The following is a 13454-nucleotide window of genomic DNA, read 5'->3' as shown; positions in this document are numbered from 1 at the left end:
CAAAAACCACAACCCCACCAACTGCTCAAACAACAGCTGGATTTCAAAACAGTGCCTTATAAGCTGTGCAGTAGAGAAAATAAGACAACAGAAAGATTTTATCTTATCACAATATGAAAAAAGAAATAAGACTATGATCCTAGTATCCAGCTAAACTTAAGATAAAAGTCCTGGTAGGACTCTGCTCTTAATTTTTGTGTTATTCATAGTAATTTTTTATTTCTGATATAAATTCATAGAGTGAATAAATCAGAAGATAGTCACTTCATGAAGCAGGAATGTTTGAGGACAAAGCATGGGTTTGTTGAATATACAGCAATATTAATTACACTAATTTTTCTTAAATATGCAGATTCTTCTGCTGAGCATAAAATTAATATACTAACCTTCACAAACAAAAGTTAAGTCACTTTTTCTGAAGAGAACAAAACCAACAATTATTCAGGATTTACATAATAAATCTACTTTGAGATTTTTACCTTAAATAATCTTGGGGAATGATATTGATGTCTGCTTCAGTTTCCACATCCAGAGGAACTGGCATCATGATTACAAAGGGAGGGTCAAAATTTAGTTTTGGTGACTTCAGAGTGCCAGACAATGTTATCTTGTATGGTGATGGATTATCATTTACATACACTGATATTTCAGAAGTATATGTCCCAGGACAAGCTGTTCGAAAGGTTGTAAAAAAAAATTATATTACCATAAATACATGCAACTAGAGGAGCTACATTAAGAGGTTTTGGGTTAGGATTTTAATTGGGTTTTTTTTAAAAAAATCTGCTTTCTTTCTAAAAATGCGTTTTAACATAAAATAAACATAGTAACAGAATAATATTTATTAAGAAAGCTTAGAACACTTGCCCGCAGCAAAGAAAAATCCACATTTTTTTTAACTTGTCAGAAATTTTTCAGTCTGAGTTCTTAATTTATTGCACTAATATTCTATTGTACATAATATCAATACAACACTTAGCAGATTTTAAAGAGTTGCAGTCATACTATAAATTACAATAATTGACACAGAGAATACTTACTTTATAAAGGAAAAACTATCAGAAGCATCTGACTGCCAAGATAAAGAAAAGTTGGTGCCTTTTAAGAGGGCAATGACTACAGTTACACAGATGACCCTAAAACCTGTAATGTTGCTAAGTCAGCCTCACACAAGCCAGCAGGACCAGTCCTACCCTCCACTAAGAGCATCTTCCATGTCATAGAAACATTTAGGTTGGAAAAGACCTTTAAGATCATCAACTCCAACTGCAAAACTAACACTGCCAAGTCCACAAAAAAAAAAAGTGATGGGATGACCAAAGATCCTTCTCCAGGCGTTCTCTACAGTGCAGCTGGACATGACAATAGTGAAGATAAAGATTACCTTGTATTCTGCCCCTTCTCATGCCACCTTCCTAACTGCTGCAAGGCAGTTTCTCTAGGATGGAAAAGCACATTTTTCTTCCACTGACACAGAGAGGAAGGTGCTTCCTTCCACAACCATTACACTACCAAAATGGTATTCCAAACCAAGCAGTGCCATTTACCAAATTTTCAGACATTACCACTGCTGAAGAGATAGCAACACCAGCAATTTTGAGGGCCACCTAGTGAATAACTCTTGTACTTAGAAACAAATCTGCATGGTGTGTAGTAAGACAACCCAAAAAGTTTAATTTTTGAGAAAAAACACCTTTTCCTTTGATTCCTCTTTATCAGATCAGTATGGAAAAATCCTTACCTAATAAATAAGAGGAAAAGATAGCCAGAAAAAAATAATTTGTGTTTTATGTGTCTGTATGAGCATTTATGTGTCACTGCAAACAAAATACACGACAGGTTCTTTTCAGATTAGCTCAGATAATTAAATCCACAGCCTGAGAAAGAGCTGTCACTGTTTACAAACAAAAAGAATAAAATCTAGTGCCTTCAAAACACTTTGTCTTATTTTCTCCTTGTAAGATCCAATTTCCTAATGGAGATGATAACAGAGGAGCTTCACAGAAGCCTGTTATGACACTAGAACATGGCCTGAGGATTCCTTTGTTTCAGACCAGAAAACAGGAAAGTGGCAAAGTGAAAACCAGGTCTGGTAAGAACTGCTGCAGTGTTTGCAACATCTGCCTAATTCCATGTTAAATGGAAATGAACTTTAGAAGACAATACTGCTGAGAAGGCTAAGAAGATTCTGATTGTAGATTTTGATACAACAAGAACACATCTTCCTCTGACACTTAGTCCTTTTATGAAGGAAAAGTGAGACAGCATCAGAAAAAGGTCATGAAGGTGGACAAAGAGCCAAACAGAATATTTTTTACAAGCCTATAAGAAAGGATGTTCTACACAAGTTAATCCCATATATGAGCTAGACAGTCTTCTGTTCTACAGAAGACTATCTAGCTGGGCTAGAACTACACAATATTTCTGGTGTTCTATCTTCATACATACATATGCCATATAATAAAGTGAAAGGCCATAACCAATAAATACCATAGGGATGGAATATAATGAAGGAAAAAAAGTAGATGAGCATGTGTCAATATCAAAGAATGTGCAATTTTCAGTAACTCACATTTTAAAATATTCACATTAACTATCCATTTTGTACAGAAAAATTCTAACAAATTCATTAATATAAGATTGCCTCTATTTGCTATAGAATCCCTCACTCAAAAAACAGAACAGACAGTGCTTAATCCACTGATCATTCTGTGTGTGGCTCCACACATTTGCTCACATCAAAATTCTCCATAGTACTGTTATGACCCACCCCTGAAGGCAAGGATAACTCAGGTTCTTGTTAACAGATCCCTTGGGGTGGATTAGAGTGAAGGGACACTGAATGACTGGTGTTACGTGTATATATGGCAGGTTTATTTTAGAACAATTGAGTTGCAATGGAAAGCAGGTATGTAGCCATTTGGGGCAGTATTATCTATAGTAACACAGCAATATAAAAGCATAAAGATATCACTTAAGAAAATACATAAAGGAAAAAAAGGAAAGAAAGGATAAGCATAGATAGTGGAAAGATATCACCACTTGTGGATCCAGCGACAAGACTTGATTGTTGTAATTTCAGCGTCTGTTGATCGAAGTGATGGTCACAGTCTTGATCCGTCATGGAAGCCCATGGAACACTGAGCTCAGTGGGTTAACATATGTTCAGGTTCAGGTGGGAACACCCAGGTACCTCCCCTGGACAGGAGGAGTTTTACACTGTCTGTTGTAAAACTGTGGATCACGCACAGTCCTCTGGTGGAAGGCCCCAGAAATGAGTCTGGGGGCACTTTGGGTGCCTTTGATGGTTTATGACACACCTTCAAAGACATGACAGCTGCCTCTCCTGCCAGAGCAGTTGGCCCAGTTATGCCCCAGCAGAAGGGGCCTACATGTAAATGTCCCGGTACTTCCCCAGGGGAGAGTTTTACGACTGAGACAGTTGTGTAAGGGAGTACACTGGCACGATAAAAAGCATTGTGCCACCTCCACAGGTTCTGTTTCTTATTGGCTTTCTCACTTATTTGGCTCAAAACCAGCTTGTTGCTGAACAAAGGTTGGTTTGTCATGGTCCATCTGCCAATGGTGGGTGTGCACCCCTTGTCTTATGTGGATCAGAGGTTTTGCCACCAAACACAAAAAACACTTCTCCTCCCCTTTCATTGGGGGGTGCAAACCCAGCCAATTGTTTTGCAAATGGCCAATTGTTGGAGGCATTAACCATTAGCATTTCAGTCTCTCATAAGCACGTAAACGAATAAATTATTGCTTATGTCAGAAACAGCAGGACATTGTAATATCGTGATCATTTTAAACAGACACAAAGACAAAAAAAAAGTGAATTATTTCATTAAGATACTTTCATTAGTTTGGAAGGCATAGGGCCAATGTTTTCAGGATATTTCTTGTTAAACAAATTACTTTGCAATTAATGAGAATTACGTCCTGAACTAACAGCTGAAGTCATGAATTTATTTTACTACTCACACGTTTAATGACCACTGTCAAAGCCTGTGCTGCTGTTACAATTCTGGTATACCACCATTAATTTCTATAGGACAAAAAAAAAAGCAGTCCAGTGGATGTGAAAGTTTTCAGTAGGAAGACTTGATGGTACTTACGAATTTGCCAATCTAAATCTGCCAAGGGCTAACTAAATCTGTACAATGATATGGGAAATGTCACCTTTGTCTTTTCTAGATATATTTATTAGGGGAAACAAGCATTAGAAAAAACTCTGAATAAAGGAACACAACTTCTTGAAGTACTTATGTGCATATATTCATTAGGTGCTTCATTCTCAGTCTAATTTGCACTAGAAAGCCCATCCAGTTCAGGGTGCCTAACTCCACAGCTACCTTGGGACCATTCTTCATGGAGATTCCTTGTTAATAGTAAACAGATTATATTTCTGATGAAAGTCAGTTATACACATATGCAAGCTGACCTCCCACGCTTTCAGAGGAGAAATATTTCAAGTTCCCACACCTTTTACTCTACCTGTTTCAGTTACACTTTAAATTAGAATCAAAAACTGGTTTAAACAGCCACTTCTTTGAGGATGTCCATATTCCTTGTTCCTCTCTAGCAGCATAGATCTATATTTCTTATATTTTTTTGCCCTCCAGAAATTTTAACTCTATGGTAGCACAGGTTTTGATTTTTTTAGACTGTGTGAGAAGAAAATAAAATCACCACCTTCTCACCCTCTTAAGTTTTTATTAGATTGTTATGCAGTTCCTACACTTGTCCCCTAAATAAACATTTTTAATTTAGCTGCCTTGGACATGCTGTAATACATATACACCCCTCCAGCACAAAAAGGTGCCATGGAAAAAAATTGCATACACTGAAACACAGACTTCAAAGCAGAAAAGTCACCAGTAGTTAAAACTTAAAGGTAAGTCCTACAAAAAAACTAAGGGAAAAAAAAGGAAAGTAATCATTTCGCCACAGAAACTGTTCAAAAAAAGAAAAAAAACCAAACAAACACTAGAAGATGAAGGTCACTTGGACCTATTACATAATCATCACATCTTCAGAGGCTCTGAACTCCTGGTAACTCACAGGTTTATTTGTGACTATTTCCACAAGGGATCCCAGAGCATGAGTTTATTGTAACTTCCTGTGCTGCAGATATTTTTCATATCACAATAAGATATAGTGAAAATTTTTATCTACTTTTAATGTATTATAATATAGAGCAGCAGAAGAGGATCATATTACTTCAGTTCTTGAGAATCTCCAGTTTTACTTTTTTAACAGGTAGCATCATCTTACCATGCATTATATAAACTCTTGCATTTGATTAAACACTGCAGCTTACTGTAGCACTTTGTACTCTATTACAGATGATGCAGTATAGTTAAACAAATTACTCTAATGCACTTTCAAAGTTCATTTTAAGGTTTGTTCACCCCCACATATTACAACTTTACAGTAGAATCCCATGAAGGTGATTAGCACACTATATTCATTAACTAGGTCTCCCATGTGGGTTTTGATGTACCTAATGTTCTCTTACAAGAAAGACTAATGATATTCACTGAAGGTATAGCACAAGTACGCTATAAATCATGGGAAAATACTTAGAACATTGAACTGAAGGTAATTGATTTTTACAGTTATTTATGATTTTCTGTAAACAAAAGATATGGGAACACAGAAAAATACACATAACTTCAAATTACAATAATTTATCAGTCATATTTATGTACACACACATCTGAATTTACACATGCAATTTATCCAGTAATTAAAAATATTGGTTTTTATTTGTATGCTGTGCTCTGCTTCACAGTCTGCAATACACAAGCAACTCCAAGCAACATATGGAATTAAATATTGCTCTTGCACATTCACAACGTTTACAGAGCAACATTTAACAGGCTTCTCAATTTCTCATACAGAATCATTGCAAGACTCTTATAAACAAAGAAAAATATAGGTATATTAAATTGTACACAATGCAAGTTAGACATTTAAATATTATGATAAAGAACAACAACAGCATCTTTCTTTAGGACAGGAATGCTCCCTTGCTGACTCAGGATCAGATCCAACTGACAAAACAACTTTTCTTCCCTGAGAATGCTGGGGCCCCAAAAGTAGGCCACTCAAACTGCCAAAATGACAAGAGTTCTGTAGGCATCAGCTGCATATGCTGGTGGGCTTTATCAGCTCAAATACAGTGTTATATTCTACAATTCTGTGAATCTTGTATAATACTCTCTACCCTAAACACTTGACTGTGAATAAGGTAGAATCCTAATATTTCTATTCTGTCATTCCTCTTCTGGTATATGTACTTGATTACCATCTTCCTTCATGCTCCCAAGTTTTGTTAGAAATCTTTTTTACATATTTTTACTTAGGGATTCATTACCTGAGCAGATTATTTAAAAAAATATCATAGCTAAGTGATTTTTTTTATCTCATTGAGACAGGAAATTTCCATTCTTATCTAAATTATGGCTATTTAGAAAAAAGTTCACATACTTGCCAAGTACCCTTGGAAAGCTTTAGTACCTAAGTCAGTCAACCTAAATGAACATGAAGGAGCAGTACTGAAAATGGTACAGCTACTCCAGCTTTTGATGCTTTATGTTTGCAAACCAGACTTTTCAAATAATACGATTTCAAAAGAAGTTATTCCATGCTTTTTGTTAGGTCTGCAGCTGTCTTGTTTTCTCAGAACTACAACAAACCTTAAGTGATTAAAACAAGTCTTAGTATCGAATTCATCATATAAACTCATTTAAACATACCTATGAAAGTGATACATTGGCCAAACTGTCTGTATAAGAATTCATAAAATTACTTACGAGGGCAGAAGGATACAGCTATACTGACTTTGACACCTGGACTAAGAGATCCAGCCTGCAGACTAAAGTCGAAAACACCATATTCTATATTTTTGTCTGCATCATCACAATTCAATTTCCATGTCAGTGGATGCCTTGAGATATTCTTCAGGTCAAGGTCCTGTAAATATTTGCAGAAAAGGCATACAGGTTGAAAGAGGGAAAACAGCAAACACCATGACACTTTTCACATTCTATCCTAAGCATTCTTTCTGCAAACACATCAAAAAGAAAACAAGAGAGTCCTAGAAAGCAATGAAGAGCCCAGTTTATTGTATCTGCAAAGATGAGTATGCCTATCTGCACTGCCTAGATGCTTTCCAGTCACTCGCCACATTCATAAAGAGCAATACTTTCCTTCCAGAATGGAAAAACTTCATTTATGTGAGGTAAATAGATCAAAGCATCACAGTGGGAGTGCTTAGCCAAACAGAACTGAGGATTTTTTCCTGATACAAATGAAGCACAGCAAGCACTAAACTCCGTGGCTCACATTTAGATTTACAGGTGGAGACATTGAAAACAAAAGAAGTTTAGAATACATTTTCAAATCCTCTTCTTTCAATTCAGTAAGAAAACAGTAGAAATAAATTTAAAAAACCCACCTAAATTCCTTTATCTCAGAGTTATTTTTCAGCTCCCAAAACATCCCTAGCTAGGAAAATGTCTTGATTTTGTATTACCATTGTTTTCTGAAGGCACTTGAAAAAGCATTTCAAGTGTTTCCATCATTGCCAAAAATAATTTTTTATGATTTCCAAGCAAAGCCCTCGGGAATGAAAAACAATAAATTATGTTATGGTATGTTTTACATTCATAGAAATTCTCTGTGTTCCAAATATCCTATTTAGTGATTTTTCCCTATTAAGCCCTAAATCATGACCAGGAATTTTTGGGGAGGGTGCCAGTTTTCACAGATCAGCACCATACAATGTACTGGGACAGCAATTTCACTGTATGGAACATCATCGATTGCATTCTGGCACCACCACTGTCTAGTTTACTAGTACAAGCAGAAGCAGAAAATCTTCAGAACTAAGCTATTTCTTACACAATTAATGGCTAATTTCTCATGGTGCCCAAGCTTTCTCATATTATCAGAATCAGGACAAGCCCAAGTTTGAGTTTTGGAAAAATTTATAGCGATTAAAAGACAAACACAAAAACTGAGAAAAATCACAACGGAAAACTTTAAAATATTTAAACCATATATTTGGAACACAAATGTATTTTGTGTTCCAAAACTGTATTCTTTTCCCAGTCATTTTTGGTTAATTAAAAGCTATAGCCAAGAATAACTACAACACTTGTGATTACATACCTGAGAAGTCACTCTCTCATCAGCAATACCGAAATTCATGTCACTTGAATGTTGTTCAAATTTAAGTTTCATTGAGGAGAACTTCACTAGTGAATTAAGTGCTGTTGGAAAAAACAATTTAAGATGTTTATACAGCATTATTTGACAAATATTTCCTCAAATTCCCTTCATAAAATCATTGTTTCTGCACATGTTTAACACAAAAGTTTCTCCTCTTGTTTTTCTTTTTGTTGTTCCTATACTATAGATATAATTACTGTAATTTAACTTTGTCTTATTCTTTAGTCACATTAAAATTATTTACATTTTATATCTACCAGACTTATAGCATGTCTCCTTCATATAAAGAGAGCCACATGATCTTCCTAATGTAGATGAATGCATTTACATTTCTGACAGTAATCATCAGAAAAGACTTGAAAGATTTCCTAAAGAACAGCATTTCTCTTAATTTCATACAGCTGCAACAAAGAAACTGTCACCAAGGACGGAGTTTAAAGTGAGAATTTAAAAAAAAACCAAAGGTATATGTTCCCATAGCTTCTTTTTGATTCTTGGTAACAACACTGGAAGCACACAGTATCCTCTTATCAAAATCTGCAAGTTTGCTCTATGCCCAGTGTTGATCAATTCTCTTCTCCCCCTAAAAAACCCAAAGAATTTCCTAATCGCATATATCACATTATGTAAACAGCAATACAATCTGTATTTCTCCAGAGCACAGGCATATAAACTCTATAAAGTAATATTGTTTCAAAATAGGAACGTAATCTGCTGGAATGCTTCCACCATTATGCAACTGTGCCACTCACAAAGGCCTCAACTCTCACCAAAACCCCTGTACAAGGAGAATGCAGCAAGACAAACACTATGAGGGAGATTATCTCCCCAGCCAAAACAAAATGTTGAGATGGATTATTAAAACAAATTTCAGCTCACATGAGTCCATTATATTGATAATACATCCTTTTCCTTTGTATCAGACAGAGATTAGACTTGAGACTTTTCCAGTCGAGTTTTCTGTCCTGGTTTGTTTTTTCTCTTTCAGTGCTTTCTTACATACCTATAAGCAGTCTCCAAGGGAAAAGTCTTACAAGTATTTAAGTAAGAGACCTGCCCTCCTTTCCAGGTGCTGAAACAGTCTACAAACTTTGCTTTTAAAAAAAAAAATTTAAAAAATATTCATGATGGATTGAAAACATATTGACTACATTGAAGTTAAAAGACTGGGTTGAATAATCTTGAGTACAAACATCAGATATAAGCTATTGATTTAAGTGTCAGCCACACTGTCCTGTGCAGTCTGAATCCTGGTCAACCACAAAAACTGTCACGGGGAATAACAATTGTAAGAGCAGAAAACAAATGCGCCATAAAGCATCTAGCAATAAGAATTAGGCCTATTTGTCAAATCAAAACTTAGAGCTCACAAGATGCATCTTACTAAGTTCTAGCTCTTAAAATGGTAATCTGAAATGAATCAATGACAGATATAATTTTTAAGTTGTCAGAATGTAATCAAATTATGAAGTTCTTTTTTAACATTGAAATAATTTGGCTAGTTGCCTGCATCCAAATGATTATCTGAAACACTGAGTGATCAAGACATTTATTTAGACTTCTCCCGCTCCTCCCAGACCATCAAAATTCCCAGTAAGAATGTAATTCTAATACTCAAATTTAAACAGAAGTCACACTTCACTTTTTCAGGTATTTCTCAAAATTGGAAGTATTCATATTCTCTTTTATACTATTATTACTTGTTGCTGGCCTATACTGGTACGTTGAATAAATTCTACATCACAGAAGCACAAATTTGTGATAAAATTTAGATAAGATTTTCAGTTATTCATGAGCCTTAGTGTTTGTTTCTATTCATTATTCCACAAAAAAAGGGAAAATGAAAAAAATTTTTTCTTCATGTTACATAAATCACTTTTGCACTAGAAATTTGTCACTTTGACTCATATTTTTACTTAAAGAAGTGCTTCCTAGTAATCTCATATACACATGTACTTTCACCTTTACTCTATATGTTCTTAAACTAAATATATTTAGAAACTTTAATGTGAATTTACTTCTATGACAGGATCTAAAGCAGGTCTCTCAGAGTTCTTTGATACTTTAAAAGGTCTCAAAAGTAAGACTTAGGTTAAAGCCCTACAGAGAAAAACAAACAACAAAAAAAAGAACCTAAATATAGATAAAACCTAATAAAATTGGTGTTGCTTTTACCTCACATTATGCATTTAATTGGCCAAGCCTTCTTCAGTGCTCCCAAAAGGTTTAAACATTACACAAACATCATTCCTGGAAGATACTCGGTACTTAAGTCTCATCTCAAATAAACAGTGACTATAGATTAATAGCTAAGATGAAGGAAGCCAATGTATTCAAATGTTCACAATTTATAGGTCTACATGACTGTAAGAATCAGACAGGAAAATAAAGAGAACCACAAATTTCTTCTAAGAAAAGCACCGAAGAATCATTTGAGATATCAATCTCTTGCTGCAGGCAAATGGCCCATAACTTTGGCCATTAACAACCTCTGACAGGACAGATGGGATCAGAGCCATTCAGGGGCATTTTAAAGGAGTTTCAAATACAGCTAGAGATCCTGGTTTTGACAGGATAAGACAGAAAAATAGTATGACTGTCATAGTACTTTTCTACACTTTTTAGATGAACTGCTGTAAATATTGGGATTTGCACGATGAAGTCTAGAAATACTAATGCAGGAGTAGACACAAAAATGAGTTTTGGTAAACTAATTTCTACATAAGGCAAATGGCTATGTAAAAATATTTTCTCAGTGTGTCATAATTATGCATAGAAAGTTCAGCTTTACATGTATGTAAAATTAAAAGTCAAAATTTGAAAATTTTGCAAGTTTCCAAGAAATGTATAAATTATACAATTATCCACCAAATTCCAATTAAGTAGCAATTCTCTGCAATTAGAACACGAGCAAACATATCTCTACAAATATATGTATCCACCAGCTCTTTAAGCCCCCAGTTTACCTACCAATTGCCTTGATTATACAGCATGGAGGAGCCACGGGGAGCTTCGCTGCAGGGGGCTGAGGAGGAAGGATGTTATTCACAGATACAACCAAAGTTGTAAGTGAGGAGTCAGCCTGAGGAGTAGTAACTGGAAGAGTGAAGTGATATGCTGCCACCTAAAGGAAAAAAATATCATTGTGGTCACATTCCCAAAGAAAATATAGGTACTTCTTGAACCATGAGTGGTTTACTCTTTCAGCAGAATTATAGAAATTAATTTAGGACCTGATCGTGATATTAATAGGATGATCATCTATTAGCACTGAGAATCAACCCTCGAAGCAAGCAGGACCCAGGCATTTTTTTCCCCCATCCTGAGGAGAAAACTGTATGACCAAAAGTATCAGGGTTATGAGCAAAACTACAGACAAAGCTTCTGTTAAATCACAGTGTTGTGTTCCACTCCAGTCACTCACCTGAGTGAAAAAAGATTGGAGCAGTGGCCCCAGTGCAGAAGCTTGAGCAAAGAGGAGGGAAAATAAAGCTACATAAGCTATGGAAGCCTTTCTCAAAGAAGGAAGATAAAAGGTCAGCCATTATGGTATACCCATCATAAACAAAATGGGCTCTGAGATCAAGGTGGAGCATGAGTTAAAACTGAGAAACTGTGGGGTAAAAAAAGTAGTCTTAAAACCTTTGTCATTAAATGCCACTGAATTCTAGGTGTGTAAATTCCAGCGATTTTGATCCTCGTTTTATCTGTGCAATCACATCCTCAAGTAAGCGGAGTTTAGAACTTGTTTGGTACAGAATCCTCTATTTTGACAGACAGTGCTTCCAAGAGGCCAAATTTATTTCACAATGCCCTTTCAAAGAGCCATTTCTTGCCTCTTGCTCTGTCTTTCCAAGGATCAATGCACTAAAGTAATATGTGCTCCAGACAAAAGGTACAGACAATCATAACAAAGGTAACAGAAGAGAAAACCCAAAACTTCTGCACTGAAACCACTGTTAAGAGTCCTTCGAATTCTGTTTTCACCTTGAAGGCTACTAAAATCTCTGGAAAGGACTCAGGCCTATAAAATCTTCATGTTGCTTAAAAAGATGCAGTAAAACCAGCTGTATAAAGAATTAGTGAATTGTTTAAAAGCTTTCAAAAACTGCAGAAAATAGTGTATCACTCTTCACTTTCACAGCTGTGGTAGCAAGTAGAATTCATAAATGATGGGAAAGAAAAACAAAACTGTCCTAAGCCAGGACATGAGGCACATATCCATCTGTAACAGAATCAACACAGAGCTTAGATAGTGAGAAGCAAGCACACAGCACTTAAGAGTGTATGGAGTTCCAGCAGGGTTTGTAACACACAATTACTCACTCCTGCTGAGCGAGGTGTGTGCTGAGCCTTGTGGAACATTTTGTCTATTTGTACTTAGCTAAAGGAAGGCATAGGATGAGGGCAAGTTTTTGTAGCCACAGTCTCTTGGTTTATATTGATACTTCAAATCTGATAATGATTAGATTTAATAACATAGAATTGCTTTTCAAAGTTAACATGGGGGATGCCATTTAAGATTTCTTAGTAACTAATGCTCGAGATATGTCATAAATCAAGACTGAGTAAAAATCTCCTGATTTGATTTACTCTTCTATTATTAGTATCTCCATCAAGTTACACCTTGAAAATAGTTCTTGTAATTACACTGAATTTTTAAAGTTTGGTGAGATTAAGAGGCTTAGTCTGCAACAGATATTACAGCAGCACTGGCTATGCAAAAGAGTGCAGTCTAGAACTGCAATTGCTCTTCATCAACACTGGTATGGTTAGGTCAGACAACAGAAGGTGGAATCCTTTTGTCCCTCTCTCAAAGCAGCTATTCAAAACTTGCTTTTCATCCCAACTATAAGGAAAATTTGGTTTAGTCTTACTATGCAACAAGTTTTTTATTTGGCAGGAATTGGCAAACAAAAGAAAGTATGTGCAAGACCCTCAATTCACTACATGCAGAGCCTGATGTTCACTGAAAACCTACACTGGCTATGAAGTCCAATGGTGCAAACTCAGAGCCAATACAGCTCATAGAAATGTATTTACATAATTGAGAACAAATCATAGCTTTTATTTTATTCACACATATCTTTGCCTAATTAGCTGCACATTAGCTAACCTATATTACAAACGAAAAATCCTTTAAAAACTATATAACCAGTGTAATTTGTACACATACACACATTGCTGAAACAGAATTAAAAATTAATTTC

The 13454-nt window shown here is 35.5% G+C and overlaps 1 protein-coding gene across 5 annotated transcripts in view; it reads right to left on the bottom strand.

The window, feature by feature from the left end:
• The window catches only part of CFAP47 (cilia and flagella associated protein 47), a 275959-nt gene that overhangs the window by 228656 nt on the left and 33849 nt on the right, over positions 1 to 13454 (bottom strand). For all 5 annotated transcript variants that reach the window (XR_001874104.1, XM_017811012.1, XM_017811014.1 and 2 more), the window contains 4 exons: positions 11215 to 11368; positions 8185 to 8285; positions 6825 to 6984; positions 480 to 672 (listed from right to left, as the gene is read on the bottom strand). Coding sequence is in view for 4 of the 5 variants with exons in the window: in XM_017811012.1 (XP_017666501.1) it covers positions 480 to 672; positions 6825 to 6984; positions 8185 to 8285; positions 11215 to 11368 (608 nt within the window). In the remaining variant the exon portion in view is untranslated. The remainder of the gene's footprint in view (positions 1 to 479; positions 673 to 6824; positions 6985 to 8184; positions 8286 to 11214; positions 11369 to 13454) is intronic.

The sequence above is a fragment of the Lepidothrix coronata genome, unplaced genomic scaffold, assembly GCF_001604755.1.
Source record: "Lepidothrix coronata isolate B3197 unplaced genomic scaffold, Lepidothrix_coronata-1.0 Scaffold30, whole genome shotgun sequence".
Taxonomy (NCBI): Eukaryota; Metazoa; Chordata; class Aves; order Passeriformes; family Pipridae; genus Lepidothrix; species Lepidothrix coronata.
Note: the sequence above shows the minus strand (reverse complement) of the source record. Positions and strands in the feature narration are given on the sequence as shown.